Source organism: Poecilia latipinna, unplaced genomic scaffold (genome assembly GCF_001443285.1).
Source record: "Poecilia latipinna isolate Pla-1442-1.1 unplaced genomic scaffold, P_latipinna-1.0 Scaffold4185, whole genome shotgun sequence".
Classification (NCBI taxonomy): Eukaryota; Metazoa; Chordata; class Actinopteri; order Cyprinodontiformes; family Poeciliidae; genus Poecilia; species Poecilia latipinna.
The window spans coordinates 6,283-20,560 of NW_015116801.1; the positions used below are offsets into that span (position 1 = coordinate 6,283).

Genomic DNA, 14,278 nt, shown 5'->3' on the forward strand with positions numbered 1-14,278 from the left:
TCAGCTGATCAAAAGTTTAAGACCATAGCTCAAAAAAACCCTGAAAACCCCCCAAAACAGAAATCAAAGTGTCAAAAAAGGACTCAGTAATGAGCAGCTCCACCATTCTTGCTGATGACTTCAAACAATCGTTTAGGCATGCTTGATGCCAGTGTTTCCAGGAGGCTAGTGGGAACGTTGCTCCAAGTGTTGAAGATGGCTTCACGAAGGGCATCCACTGTCTGGAACTGATGTCCATTTTTGTAAACTTCCCTTGCCATCCTTCCCCAAATGTTCTCAATTGGGTTTAGATCCGGGGAACATGCAGGATGGTCCAAAAGAGTGATGTTATTCTCTTGGAAGAACTCCTTTGTCAGGCGGGCATTGTGAACTGCAGCATTGTCCTGTTGAAAAACCCAATCATTACCACACAGACGAGGGCCCTCAGTCATGAGGGATGCCCGCTGCAACATCTCCACATAGCCAGCTGCTGTTTGACGCCCCTGCACAACCTGAAGCTCCATTGTTCCATTGAAGGAAAACGCACCCCAAATCATGATGGCGCCCCCACCACTGTGCCGTGTAGAAAACATCTCAGGTGGGATCTCCTTGTCATGCCAGTAACGTTGGAAGCCATCAGGACCATCAAGGTTAAATTTTTTCTCATCAGAGAAGACAACTTTCTTCCACCTTTCAATGTCCCATGTTTGGTGCACCCTTGCAAAGTCCAAACGGGCAATTTTGTGGCGTTGAAGAAGACGTGGCCTTTGAAGACGTTTTTTGTTTCTGAAGCCCTTCTCTCGCAGATGCCGTCTGATGGTTATTGGGCTGCAGTCAGCACCAGTAATGGCCTTAATTTGGGTAGAGGATCGTCCCGTGTCTTGACGGACAGCCAATCGGATCCTGCGGCTCAGAGCTGGTGAAATTTTTTTGGGTCTACCACTTGACTTTTTTGTTCCATATCATTCCATCATTTAAAAAATGCAAAATGACTGTCTTACTGCGTCCAACCTCAGCAGTGATGGCACGTTGTGAGACTCCTTGCTTATGCAGCTCAACAATCCTACCACGTTCAAAGTCAGTGAGCTTTTTTGCTTTTGCCATCAGGGTTCTTGACAGTGTAAAGACTTGACAGAAAATGACATGGAATCCAGATTTTTGCACAGCTTTTGGCTTTTAAAGACTATGGTCTTAAACTTTTGATCAGCTGAAAAAATCATGTTTGAGTGTAAATGGAGTTTTCAGAAAATTCCCTGCTCAAAAGTTCTTGTCTCTTGCACTGATTTTTTACTTTAACATTGTGAAGCTCTACTTAGAACCTTCTTAAGATCCAATAGTGCAAAATGCAAATTCTTGCAATTTTTTCACTGGTCTTAATATTTTGATCAGGAGTGTATTTTGAAGAACTGTTCTCAGAGACTCTACCTTTTAAGAAGACTTGGTGATCTTGGGGTGACCCAACTAGACTCTAGTTGGGTCACCCCTATGTCTTGAATTTGGGGGAAAAAATTCATATTTTATTCATTGCTACAGAAGGGTTCAGTGAATGCACATATGAAACTGGTGGGTTCGGTACTTCAAAAAAGGTTAAGAACCACCGTTCTAGAGGCATTTATTCTAGCAATAGGTAAATGTATCTTGAAGGAGAATAGCACTTAAATAAAAATCCAATAAAGATATTCATTTAGAATTAAAACTAACTCACCCTGAACTACCATGATAGATATAATATATGTAATAAAATTGTGTCATTAATGAAGGGGAAAAAACTCAATCCAGACTTCAAGTCAGTTTAGGCTCTGGTTTGCAGAGTATGAAGTAAAAATTTTCCCCCAATTATTAAATGAAAAAAAAAAACCTAACCTCAGTTAAGTAAAATAAAATTGTAATCAAAACTTTTGGAATTGTAATGATTTTTTTAAAAAAACAAAAAGTTTTGTTTAAAAAACTTTTTTTAAATTAAGGTTTTGTATTGTGTCAAAAGACACAATACAAAAGAGTCAGTCAAGTGTCTTCATTAAGAAATGTTGTTGTTTGGTGTTTTCTCTAGCTCTAGTGACCATCAAGAAAATAGTTTTGAACTTGTGAGTTGTAAATAACAAAAATTAATATGAAGGTCCCCACAAAGTTGAAATGTGACACACTGGAAGTTTCTCACTAAGACTGATCCGGACATCTGAGATGACGGCTTGGTACGCCAAGAGAAATGCCGGTTTCTACGTGTTATGGGATCAACAAACAAAGAGCGACAGTGAAAGTTTTCCAGCACTTAGGGCAGGGGTGTCAAACTCCAGTCCTCAAGGGCCGCTGTCCTGCAACTTTTAGATGTGCCTCTGCTGCACCACACCTGAAAAGAATAATTAGGTCATTAGCAAGGCTCAGGAGAACCGATCTACACAGGGAGGAGGTAATTAAGCCATTTCATTCCACTGTTTTTTACCTGTGGCACATCTAAACACTGCAGGACAGCGGCCCTTGAGGACTGGAGTTTGACACCCCTGACTTAGGGCCAACAGCAACAAAAGCTGGATATTTTTCAACTTTCTTGTGTTATGCAGCTTAGCCTTCATGTGCGCATCTACACATACAAACTCGAAACTTCACATGTACGAATTTCACCAGTCACTTGACTGAAAGAGGGCAAGCAGTTGTCACCTCATTGCACAAGTTCCATAGAAAATGAATGGAGAGGGAGCGTCGTCTCATCCAGTAGAGCCCATTGGTTTGTTACACAAGCTATCGTCCACATGCAGGAAGCTGGTTGTGAAGTCACTGAATTTTAAGGTACCTAAAAAGTTTTCAACCTAAGAAGAGTTATGAACTCTTGCAAGTAAAAAAAAAAGAGGTTTTATATAGTCAGCTACACACTGGAAAGACTTCAGTCCTGCAGTTGGTAGAGGTATTTAAGGATTCTTATTTTGGTGTTGGCTCAGAAAAACACACTTGATGAGCAGTGTTACTGCTATAGTGGTGCCTGCTTACTTTTCATCACAGTAGCTGAACTTCATGTCCATGCTGTGTCGGCTCAGGAACGTCCTGCTGTCCAGCGGCGCGTCGATGTTGGACGGGTGTGGGATGGGTTCGCACATCAGGACGGCGCAGGTGAGCGGAGGCTCCTTGTAGCTGCAGAGAACCCGCGATGGGCAGCTGTCGTACATCTTAAGTTGGCCGGTGCAGTGCAGCACCTGGAGGGGATGGGAATATCAGAAAATTTTGCCTCCTGCAGCTTTTATGATGGAAACGGTTTGAATGCCAGTCTAGCGTCTCATGTCCATCCAAGACTTACTTTCCAGCTTGCTGACTTGAGGTTTACGGTGCGCCCTCTGTTGGTCACTGTGCATTTCATCCTCATGAAGAAGTCTCGCTCTGTGCTCTGGTCTTTGCCTTTTTTACGGAAGCTCCCTAGAAAACAGAAGAGTAATAATTTAAGGTGGACCGAGATTTCACAGAATCTCATCCTGTAGAACAGATCAAATTAATTGTGAAAATAGCTAAATGATGGCCATAATAACCCAACACCTACAGTTTCAACACCTATTTTTAAAATGGTACATTTGTTTCTGAAGCATCTGTGTCACAAAAACCAAGAGGTAGGATTTTACGTAACCCCTCCCGACCCCACTGAGGGACAAGGGTGTTCAGAAAATGGATGGATGGAGGATTTTACGTAAACATATTACAAACACAAACCCTTATCAGGATTTTCTGACACACCAACCCAAAGGAGAAAATTATGAAGTGGAACAAAAATGACATAGTTGCAAACAATCTGTTAAATAAAAAAAATCTAAAGTGAGCCATGCTTTTTGTTCTGACACCTCAAAATAAAATCGAGTGCAACCAATATTGTCCCCCTGTAAGTGTCTGAAGAGGTTTGAATTTTACTGTGGCAATGTTGATATCAGTAATGGAGAATCAGAATTGATTCAGACTTGTAGAGAAAGACCAGATTTCAGTCGCTCCAGTATGTACCTGTTCTAAAAAAAAGTACAACAAAAAAAGTTATACGTTTTAAATGAAGATGTACGAAGGCTGGACTGTGATGAAAGTTGATGGTTTTCCAAAGTACTATGAGCCTGTGCAGATTGCTGATCATTCCATCATGATGATTTATTAGGCTGTTTGAGGTGTCAAAGGTCACGTGGCTTTGGTTTCCAGTTTTAGCTGTTGTGAGCTGAGATTTCTTCAGAATTCCTGTCTCTGTACACAACAGTGCCTGGTGTCCAGGTCTGGACTATTGGCCAAACACAACTTCACAAAGTACGAATTTAAAAACAAAAAGTAAATATAAGTTGTATATTCTTCTGGCAACAGCTGATATGACTCACTATTGACAACTGAAACTAGATTTATGACAAAACTTTGGAGGGTTTCTTAATTTTGTTTCCTTTGGACATACAAACATGAAGCTTTAGGGATACCAAACAATTTAAAAAATTTTCTTATTCTATTAAAACTATGATCGTCATACATAAATATACAATGCATGAATTTTCAGAATTGATAATCATCTAAATGCCAGTTTTAGCGGTTAAATTCAACCTTTCTCTGTTTTTAATAGAAAAAAGATGTGTGTGGGGGAGAGGGATTGTAGGAATTATTCAAGCATGGAGGAACTAAACCCCAGCTCAGACTTGAAACAGCAAAACTGATTCTAATTATGTTTCATCTTTTAAACAGGTAATTTGAAATTATTTAAAAGCAGTTTTGCCCATAGTACCATACATGCAAAATGCCAGATTTACAGTACACGAAAATGGTAGTGCAGCTTGAAATGAATTTTAAATGAGATTCAATGGAATTGTAAAAAGCTAAAAGCATTGCTCCTGCTGTTCAAAAGCCACTGAAAATATCCCAAACTACACAACCAGTCCAAATTATTTAACATTTACTGTACATCAACATAGACAAAGCCAAAGAGAAATCTCAAGGGACTCCAATATATTTTACCAAAACTATTCAAATGTGTCATATTTCACTGTGTTTGGTCTGATTATTTCAAGTTGAGCTTTAATTCCTGAGAACAAGCCTGAGTCTGTTTTTCACTTTCAGAGGTAATCGCTTCAACTTTGTAAAGACATACTTTAATCCATGTCTTACTAAAAACCTTTACATTGTGGTACCAGTCTCTGACATTTCTGAGAGATGCCTCCTTCATTGAAACAAATGGTTTTCTTTTCCCACACTAAAAACTGCCCAAAATTCAAAACACTTTATTGATGCCAAAGGAAAATGAAATATTATTGTGTCTTTGAGCTGCTTCTGCGCACTTCTCAATAACTGTCATGATTTCAGCCCTGCAGCTCCACCTTGACTGTGCTGATTACTCATTACCCTCACCTGCACTGTGTTGCTCCCTATTTAAACAGCTGCTCGTCACCAGCTCAGTGTGAGATCATCTGTTGCCTCAGTCACAGCGTTCAAGCCTTGTTTCATGTTCAAAAGAGTTTTCTGGTTTGCTGATCCTGCCTGATTTTTGACCACAGATTCTTGACTAGTCCTTCTGCTGTAGGAAAAGTTCTGACCTCCTGTTGCTAGCCTCTGATCCTGCCTCCAGTCTTCTGATTATTGGATTTCCATTGCCTGAGACGGTGGGGGCCTCAGGCAATGAAATCCGGGTTCTTGCAAGGGAGGGTGCGTGACCCTGGATTGTTTCAACGACTGAGCCTCTGGTGGGTGGATTTTGTCCCCGTCATCCATTTGTCCCCTGAGCCCCCCATAGGCCTTCCACTGCCCATTCACCCTACCCTCCCCAGGCTGGATTCTTGGCCCCTGTGGATCTCCCATTCCTGACCCACCTGTGTGACCACACCCTGTGGAGCCCCTTCAACACCCTAATTTTTTTGTAATAAACTTTTGGTGACCCAAATACTTGTTTTGGGTTCTGACTAAGTTTGCTTTAACATTGCAGTACGATCTCGCCAGATTCTGATTGGTGTTCTAAGGTGGAGGGTGCTATTACTGGCCTAGAAAGAAATGTCCAGGAGCTTTTACAGGGACTTACTTCTCTCAGGGCTTTCCAAGCCCTGAGAGAAGGCCCTCAGTTACACGGCCACTTCCCCTTGCTGTCACTCCCACAGTTAACACTAACAACAAACCTAAGATTCCCCCCAGAGCGTTTTGATGGGGATCCTGAACAGTGCAGACCTTTTTAACCCAGTGTTCTCTGCTTTTTGAACTCCAGCCCTCTGCCTTCCCTTCTGAATGGGTCAAGGTGGCCTATACAATCTCTCTATCTGGTAAGGCAAAGCAGTGGGGAACCTCTGAGTGGGAGAATGATGCCGACAGCTGTGACTCATTTTTTGAGTTTTCTGATTAAATGAAAAGGATTTTTGATCCAATCCGTCCTGAGAGGGAGGCTGCCAGGAGACTGTCTTCTCTCAAACAGGGGTCTCGACCCGTTACTGACTACATCATCAATTTCCATGCCTGGAAGTAAAGTTGTCTTTGGAATAACGAAGCCCTGTTTGACGTTTTTTACCAGGGCCTGTCGGATGATATCAAGGATGAGATTGCTACCCGTGACCCTCCCAAGACCCTCGAGGCCTTAGAAAGGCTTGCCAAGAGAATTGATCAATGGCTTCATGAACGAAAGAGGGAGAAGTCTTCATCTAATTTTCAAAGAAGGGTCTCAACTGTCCAGGTCAGTCCATGCAGCATGTCACAAACCTCCTCTAGAAGCTGCAAATTTAGTTAAGACTTCTGAGAGTTACAAACTTTATGCCCATCACAAATAAAAGGTGACAACAGCAAACCTACCAAGAAACAGTTGTTCACTTAAACTGCAAAGATCCTTAGCTCAGGTGGAAGAAGCTGTTTGTCAAACACTTAACTAATTTATTTTTTATGTAATATTGACAAGAAGAAGAACATTGTTGAGAAAGTGATGAAAAGTCCAGTTTGCAGTTTGCTACATGCCATATAGGGGACAAATCAAACATGTGGAGGAGCCTGCTTTGCTCACATGAGACCAAAGTTTATCTTTCTAATCAACATCCAAAATATTATGTGTGGTGTAAGACTGAACATCCCATCTCCAGCGTGAAACATGGAGACAGCATCATGCTGTGGCAAGGATGTGCTTGAATATTAGCAGGTCAGAGTTTATTGTTAGATTAAAGAAGCAGGGCAGAGCTGGAAGAAAACCTGTTTTACGCTCCAAGTGACTTGAGCCATGGAAGTAAGTTCACAGGTCATGAAATTGCGCAAATAGAAATTACAATAATATATTTGCTGAATGGCACACGTTTTTTGATAAAATGTTTTTACGTTAGGTGAGGTGGTTTTTCAGCCAGGTCTAAATTTTTGCTTTACCAAACTGCAATATAAACACTGTTTTGCATCACGAGTCACCAGTTTGTGCAGAAGACTGACATGACATTGTCATAAACATTATATAACATCTGTCATGAACATGAAGGAGTCTTTATGAATATCTATGACTGTTGTCATGAAGTGTCACTTGGAAAATTAAGACACTTTTAATGCAAAGTTGCTTTAAACGTTGCATTAAAAGTCTAATAAAAGTGGCAACTTTGCATTAAAAGTGTCATTATTTACCAAATAATTCAAAGTTTGCACTTTCAATGGACTTTCAATGCAACTTTTAAAGCAACTTTGCATTAAAAGTTATTTACAGAATGACACTTCATGATAGCAGTCATAAACATTCATAAAGACTCATTCATGTCCATGACAAATGTTATGTCATGTTTATGACAATGTCATGTCAGTCTTATGCACACAGTCAAATAAAGTTTTACCAAAAAAGGCAATTGAATGTTTGCAACATGTTAGAACAGTCCAAATCCAGTTCAATCCAACTAAGAATCAGAGCATGGATGCTTATACATGCTCTCCAACCTATCTAAAGGAGCTTAAGCTATTTTGTGAATAAGAATGTTTCTACATGTTAAGAGTTAGCAAAGTCATACTCTATGGTACATTGCATGATATTCTCATTGAAATGTGACTATCATGTAACATTATCTGAAAAATCTCAATGGATGTAAATACTTTTGAATTGCACTATATGTATATTGAAGGTTATGCAACATTGTTTTTATGTCAGCTTACCAAAATGCAGCCACAGTTGTTGAAATCCTTCCAAGCCTGACTTGACATCCACCTTTTAATTATTTAAAAGTTTATTCTTTTATGTATTATTTGCTTACAACTTTCTGTAAAACTCTGGGTCAATCTTGCTTTAATACATTATGAGACTTTTGAGCCATATCTTATTGGCAGGTCAATAATATTTATATTTATTGAGGCTCCTTTTTGTGTCAGTTTTGGGAAAGTTTTAGAAATTTGCAGCTCACTCTCAGCTTATGTGAATTTGTGTCTTCTTGTGGAGTAGAAATAAAAGCATTAAGGGCCTCTGAGAGAAGGCTGAAAGGCTGAACACATGGGTTTTATTTACTGCTTAGGAAGGCAAGATTTACAATCAGTTCCCCTGAGAAAGCTCAAAGGATAAGGATGACTGTGGATTCATTATTGCTTAAGAATACTGTGAAGTTTAAGATCATACCTCATTTTCATGGCACTCTGGACTTTCCCCCTATCTCCTTCAACTGCATTGATCAGAAATGCAACATCCACTGCTAAATGCTATTAAAAACTTGTTCTTCAGGATATTGATTTAAGGGTCCACCAGTTCTGCATACACATCTTGTGACAACTAACATTTATGCTTTCATATGGCTTAGTAGATCTGCTACAAAGCAGGAGAACTAACCAATCATACCTACACAATAAAAAAAAGAAAATGTGTTCACTTTTAAATCAGTTGTTTTTAAAGCTTCCATGTGTTAGAAAAGTCCCACAAAAAGTGATGTACAGTTATTGAGATGTAACAGTGATCCTTGCATGCAGTTAGCAAAGTCTCATTTGTTCCAATTCAACTAAATCTGGTGATTTTCTGCTCAATCATTAACCATGCTGTGTGCTTATACTGCCCTGGTTTCCAGCTAATAGAGCAGACTTCTGCATTCATTCAGACATTCACAGGTTTCCCAATCTATACAAATTTGTACTTCCATTCCCAACAGATATACACACCTTTTCAGTTGTTTTGAGGTTGTACAGATTTCCATCATTGAAAATGGTTCATTCAAATTATATGGCTGCTGTGACACTTTTCCAACTTGCTGCATATGGTGGTGTGTTGAACAATGCTTTACGTGGATCTAAAGCTGAGTGAAACAAGGGAACTTTGAGTCCTGCCTTGCTTTGAAAGTATGGGTATCACTTTATGTATTCCCATTGGGAATAGTGCATGTGTACTGGGACCAGTGGAGTGGAATTCACAATCTCCAAACACTTCACTACCGAGTCTTTATACTGAATTTAGAATTAAAAAAGAAGTTTTATTTTCTGGCAAATGACTGTGTCAGAATGAAACTTCAATGCTCTATCAGTGTCCCAAAGTGGAAGAATAATAGTTTCCCAAGTTAACCAGAAAGTAGGGCATGCAGTCGCCTTCATTTTCAGTTTCAAGCATCCAGCATGCTAATGTGAGTAGGGTTGCCACCTTTCAGAAATCAAAATAAGGGACGCCCACTAATGCACGTCGTCCTAGTCTCATAAGCGCGGGGGGGAGGGGGGGGGTGCGTCGACTAGGGTTACCAAGGGACCAGTCCCTATATATTTAAAGTCCGGTGGGGGGGGCAGCGTGTCGGTTGGTCTGTGTTACCCAGAAAGCAGTTGGGCACAATATCGCAACACCAACACCGTGAGTGAAACAATGACTGGGGCAGCCTAGTATATAAAGTACTCGGGGACCACTTCTTTATTATTACACATACACATTTGTAGAATACGGAACAAACCGCGTCCTGTATCGGTTCAATACAGGACGCTACATTTAACAGCCAAATATGGGACGGTTCCGTATTTTAAGGGACGGGTGGCAACCCTTGATGTGAGTGACGTATGTGTGGTGTTGCATGTTAGAGTGTTAGATGTGTAATATGCAATGGGTAAGCATATCTTTCCATGGCATCATGTTTTTTATGCCTTTAAGACAAAATGATAAAAAGTAATGTTAAGACGGATAAAATAGAAAAGAACAGTAGAAGTTTACGGAATATTAGACGTTTAATCATGTCTCCAAGACACCTTCATTAGTTTTAAACTACAAATCAAAAATATCTCTTCATGTAGTTTGCCTTGAATAAGTAAATACAAATCTGCTTCTGTGGAATAACTTATGCTTGGATGGTGAGCTCACACAAAGCTTTAATACTTGTATAAAAATACTATGTTATTGTTAGATTAAAATCCAACAGAATGAGGGTGAGATTTGTTTATGTAAAAATGTCTTGCAGTTGTAATGTGGGTTGGTAAGGTTGAATGCTCACCTGCTGACTTCAGGCTAAGGTTTTCTCTGATCTCCTCGTGGTCACATGGGTGGGTAAAGTCAAAGATGCTGTGACCTGTGAGCTCCACCTGACAAAAATAGAATGAAGATTCATCAGAATCAGAAGCCAACAATCTAACATTACTTCCTGTCCACAATAAATGTCCACATACAGTTTTGAACAAAACACTTGGTGCTTAAATGTAGCGGTGTCTTTTTCCTGATTATAGGATTTTTAAAGGATTTGTGATTCATGTTATATAGACATAAATATATGGAAATGCCTTCAGTCTAAGGACCATGAAAATGATTTACAAGAGAGATGTGATGTTGTCTAAAGAAGTCTGTTGATTTCTAAATGTGATATACAAATCATTGTATAGGCTAATTAATGCTATAGGTTAAAAAGCAAGGGAACAGCTTCCTGTAATGTTTGTCCACAATCAATTTAATCTAACCCCATTTTGATTTGCTATCAATTTGTTATAAAAATTCTGATCAAAACATATAGGAAACATGCTTGCATTAGCATAGCAATTCAGCTCATCTGCTCACAAAAATATCAGCTAGAGTAAGACGTAAATATATTGAAGACTGTAACCACATAATGTCTTCAACTCATGTTTTATGAGACAGTTATACTATTCAATTATCCAAAATATTAATTTTTCTAGAATGAAAAATGAATTTTTGACTGTTATTTTTATGAAAGTGAAATATTTCTATAGGTTGCCTAACACTGAAGGGTGCTAGTTAGCGTAAAACATGCATATTATTTAATTAGCTAACTGCAACATCCCACTGAACAGAAACAAAAAAACTATTAAAGCTTCTTGGTAAAATATTTACTTTATGTCAGGATAAGACTCTAAGAACCTACAAGTATGAACATGCCTACACGTTCAAAATACTATTTACTTAGTGCTGTTTTATTAGCAACTCACACTAATTAAACAGCAGTCATGCAAGAAAGAATGGAGACATTGAACTAATTTACAAATTTGGATGTCCTCCTCAGATATTCATTATTTTAAGCCATCTTGTCGCTGGGCTAACAAGCACTTTAGGTCAACATAAATAATGCTGTTCTCATTAGCTGTATAAATAAATCGATTCGGCGATATATATCGATATTTTCCGCCCTCGGAAAGTGTCGATTTTTCATTCACGAGTATCGATCCGTTAAACCATAGGGGTTCATAGACTTATAGCTCTTTTTAACGTCTAGTTTGTTACGGCGTAGCAGCAAGACTCCGCCTCCCTCAGTCTCACTTTCAACTTGAGCTTAAAGTGGACATTATAAACTACACACCAGTTTTTAAATTGTGTTAATAGGCCAAGTATAACCGGAGTTATGCTAAAATTAGTAAACCATATTTTTCCGAATGTCAGAGAAATGTCAAAAGCGCCGCCATTCCCCGGCTTTTCCGATTATGTGAGAGGGAATGAGCTTCCAAACGTACAAAACGAAACGAAACATTAGATTCCTGTGTTTTTGGAAATGTAAAATCTTCAATAAATAACAATGGGCTGTATTTTGTTGCTGAGGAACGAAGTAAAGTTGCGCAAGTAACCGTGAAAGAGAAGCGGAACGGAGAAGCGGAAAGGAGTAGCGGCGCGAACGGAGCAGCTGCAAAAGCAGTGAAATCGCGAAATTAATGCAAATTTTGACTGGTAGCATTCACTTCGTAATTAGCGTAGATAGCGGCGCTGCGTAGCTGCAGGGAGTCGATCACTACGGGATGAGGTGGAGCCACTACTTTGGCAGTTAGAAGAAAGCAGCTTAGAGCCACTGCTAACTCCGGGAGCCAAGGTAGAAAAGCCTTTTTCCCCATAGTCCAAAAGACTGCATTTGTGGCTGCATTTTTACTCCAAAATGCAGCCACAGTGTCCAAAAGAAAAAACATAAGTGCAATCATTTGCATATTGAGAGTCTACAGAGGCTGATAATCTTTCCACTCTGCTCCTGGATTACCGTTTAAACTTTTGAGTTTTATGTCAAATCCACATGAATTAAATGACAGAAACTAATTCTCTCACTGCATCTTTGATTAATTTTGTTCAGCTGCAGACTGTTAGACTGTCCAATCAGAGTCAGGTATTGTGTAGTTGGTGCTTTTAATCAGTTTTCAGTTAACTAAATTCAAGTCTGTGGAACACAAAATGTCACTAAAATTACTCTGTCCTTCTAAAATCTTTCAGAAAATAGTAAAAATGCACTGAATCATAGTGAATTGTATCGCTCAACAAATATTGTGATACATATCGTATTGTGAAATTATTGTATCGCTACACCCCCTATTAGCTAGCAGTAGTGATTTATTTTGTAATAAACACACTGGAAGAACTGGGTGAAGATTAGCGTAAGGAGCAAAAAGAAAAGTGTCACCTCCAGAAACCTGGCTTGTTTGCACCAAAACAGAAACACGTCGCTTCAGATGCTCAGAAGTCACACAATGAACTTCCTTTCTTGGATGATTCAGTTTTAAAGTTGGTGCCAAAAAAGAAGAGAAATGTTTAGAGCTGAAACTGTCCTGTCTATAGCACACACAGAGCTGACCTCACAAGCACTTCACACAAACAGTGTGAGCTTATGTGACACCCTGCATGAAAGTCTTCTGTTGGCCTGAGTTAATATTCTCTAGTTATTAAAAGAATAGTAATACATAACCGCAAACAACATATTTACAAGTCATTGGAGACATTTTAAGCCAAAATGTAATAAAGGTTTTTCTGCTTTTTAGTTTTGTCTTAATTATTCATATTCATACACTTTCTGACTGTTATTCTTAATGCATTTTAAATAATTAGTCAGACTAAAGTTGTACAGACCGATTTTATGCCAGTTGCAGCTACAAGACTAGTAATCTGTACAGCTGCATTTTGCAAGTTCAATAATAATAAAAACTTTTTCTACACATTTTTGCTGCATGTTATTACTTAAAACCACAGTGAAAAGTGGAGAACAATCAACAAGTCAAATCAAAATCAAGAGCAAACATGTTAATGTTAGCATAACCATTTAAGCTAACTGCCCCATGTTGAAATGTGGTCAGCAGGATTTAGAAGAGAGTTTATTAGAGACTGGATGTATCTGCTGAATAAGACATGGCTTTAGAAGCAAGTAATAAAGCTTAATAGCAGCTTTCTTATAATAATAAAAAAAACTTTTGTGAAAGCAACAAAGCAGGACTGTTCCACAGAAATTTAACTTTTGTGTTAATAGAATGAAACTCTTGTTTTTGCAAATGCTTAGCACTAATTTAGTCAAATTTGGAAAAAAAAATAAAACTGAGTGGGATATTAGTATTTGTATCTTTCTTCTAATAATGCTTCATCTTCTGTTTCAGTCTGATTCAGCAAAAAGCCGTTCTCTCACAGTGCTTGTGTACCTGCGTGAGGCCCATGAATTTGTTGATGTTCTCTGACAGGAAGATCATGTCGCCATCTGACGTTACCACTGTGACGAAGCCCTCCAGAGATTTCAGGTACAGATTGTCCATGAGCCTGTCCTCCTCGTCATCACAGCTGCTATGGCCTGGGAGCAGAGAAGAGATTATTTCTGTCACTGGCTGCTGATGTTAGAACTGGCATCGGCGTAAATCTCAGCAATAGGCTTGTTTCCCCTTTTGCAACCAAATATTGGTCGTCCAGACTTGAACAGATAACATATTAAGCAATTACTTTCAAATACACAGTACAGTGCAGTGTCCAAACATTTACACAGAGAGACTCCAGTCTGTCCTCGAGGTCTCCTTCCAAAGATAATTTATATAAAAAAAAAAAAGCACTTCTTGCACAGCTGTGTATGTGTGTGTGCGTGCTTGGACAGCAGCTTCAAGCTGAACAAAGCCCAGTAGTTGGTGGGGTAGAGGGTGGGAAGCTCGCAGTTCCTCCTCTGTGTTTCCCTGAGATAAGAGGGGAGCTGTTCCCAAGGCT

At 39.2% G+C, this 14,278-nt stretch overlaps 1 protein-coding gene across 1 annotated transcript; it reads right to left on the reverse strand.

The window, feature by feature from the left end:
- Positions 1-2,864: 2,864 nt before the first annotated feature.
- Positions 2,865-13,911, reverse strand: LOC106942313 (endothelial PAS domain-containing protein 1-like). Its single transcript, XM_015025562.1, has 4 exons — positions 13,732-13,911; positions 10,341-10,428; positions 3,266-3,381; positions 2,865-3,164 (listed from the first exon to the last, which is right to left on the reverse strand). Exons 1-4 carry the CDS (start codon positions 13,840-13,842, stop codon positions 2,958-2,960), a joined length of 522 nt encoding a protein of 173 aa, XP_014881048.1. The 5' UTR covers positions 13,843-13,911; the 3' UTR covers positions 2,865-2,957.
- Positions 13,912-14,278: the final 367 nt, after the last annotated feature.

Excerpts from the sequence above, each read along its gene's own strand:
- LOC106942313 (XM_015025562.1), bottom strand. The coding sequence starts at position 13,842 with ATGGACAATCTGTACCTGAAATCTCTGGAGGGCTTCGTCACAGTGGTA. Across the intron at positions 10,429-13,731 it reads AATTCATGGGCCTCACGCAG|GTGGAGCTCACAGGTCACAG; the intron begins GTACACAAGCAC and ends TATTTTTGTCAG. Across the intron at positions 3,165-3,265 it reads TCAAGTCAGCAAGCTGGAAA|GTGCTGCACTGCACCGGCCA; the intron begins GTAAGTCTTGGA and ends CATCCCCTCCAG.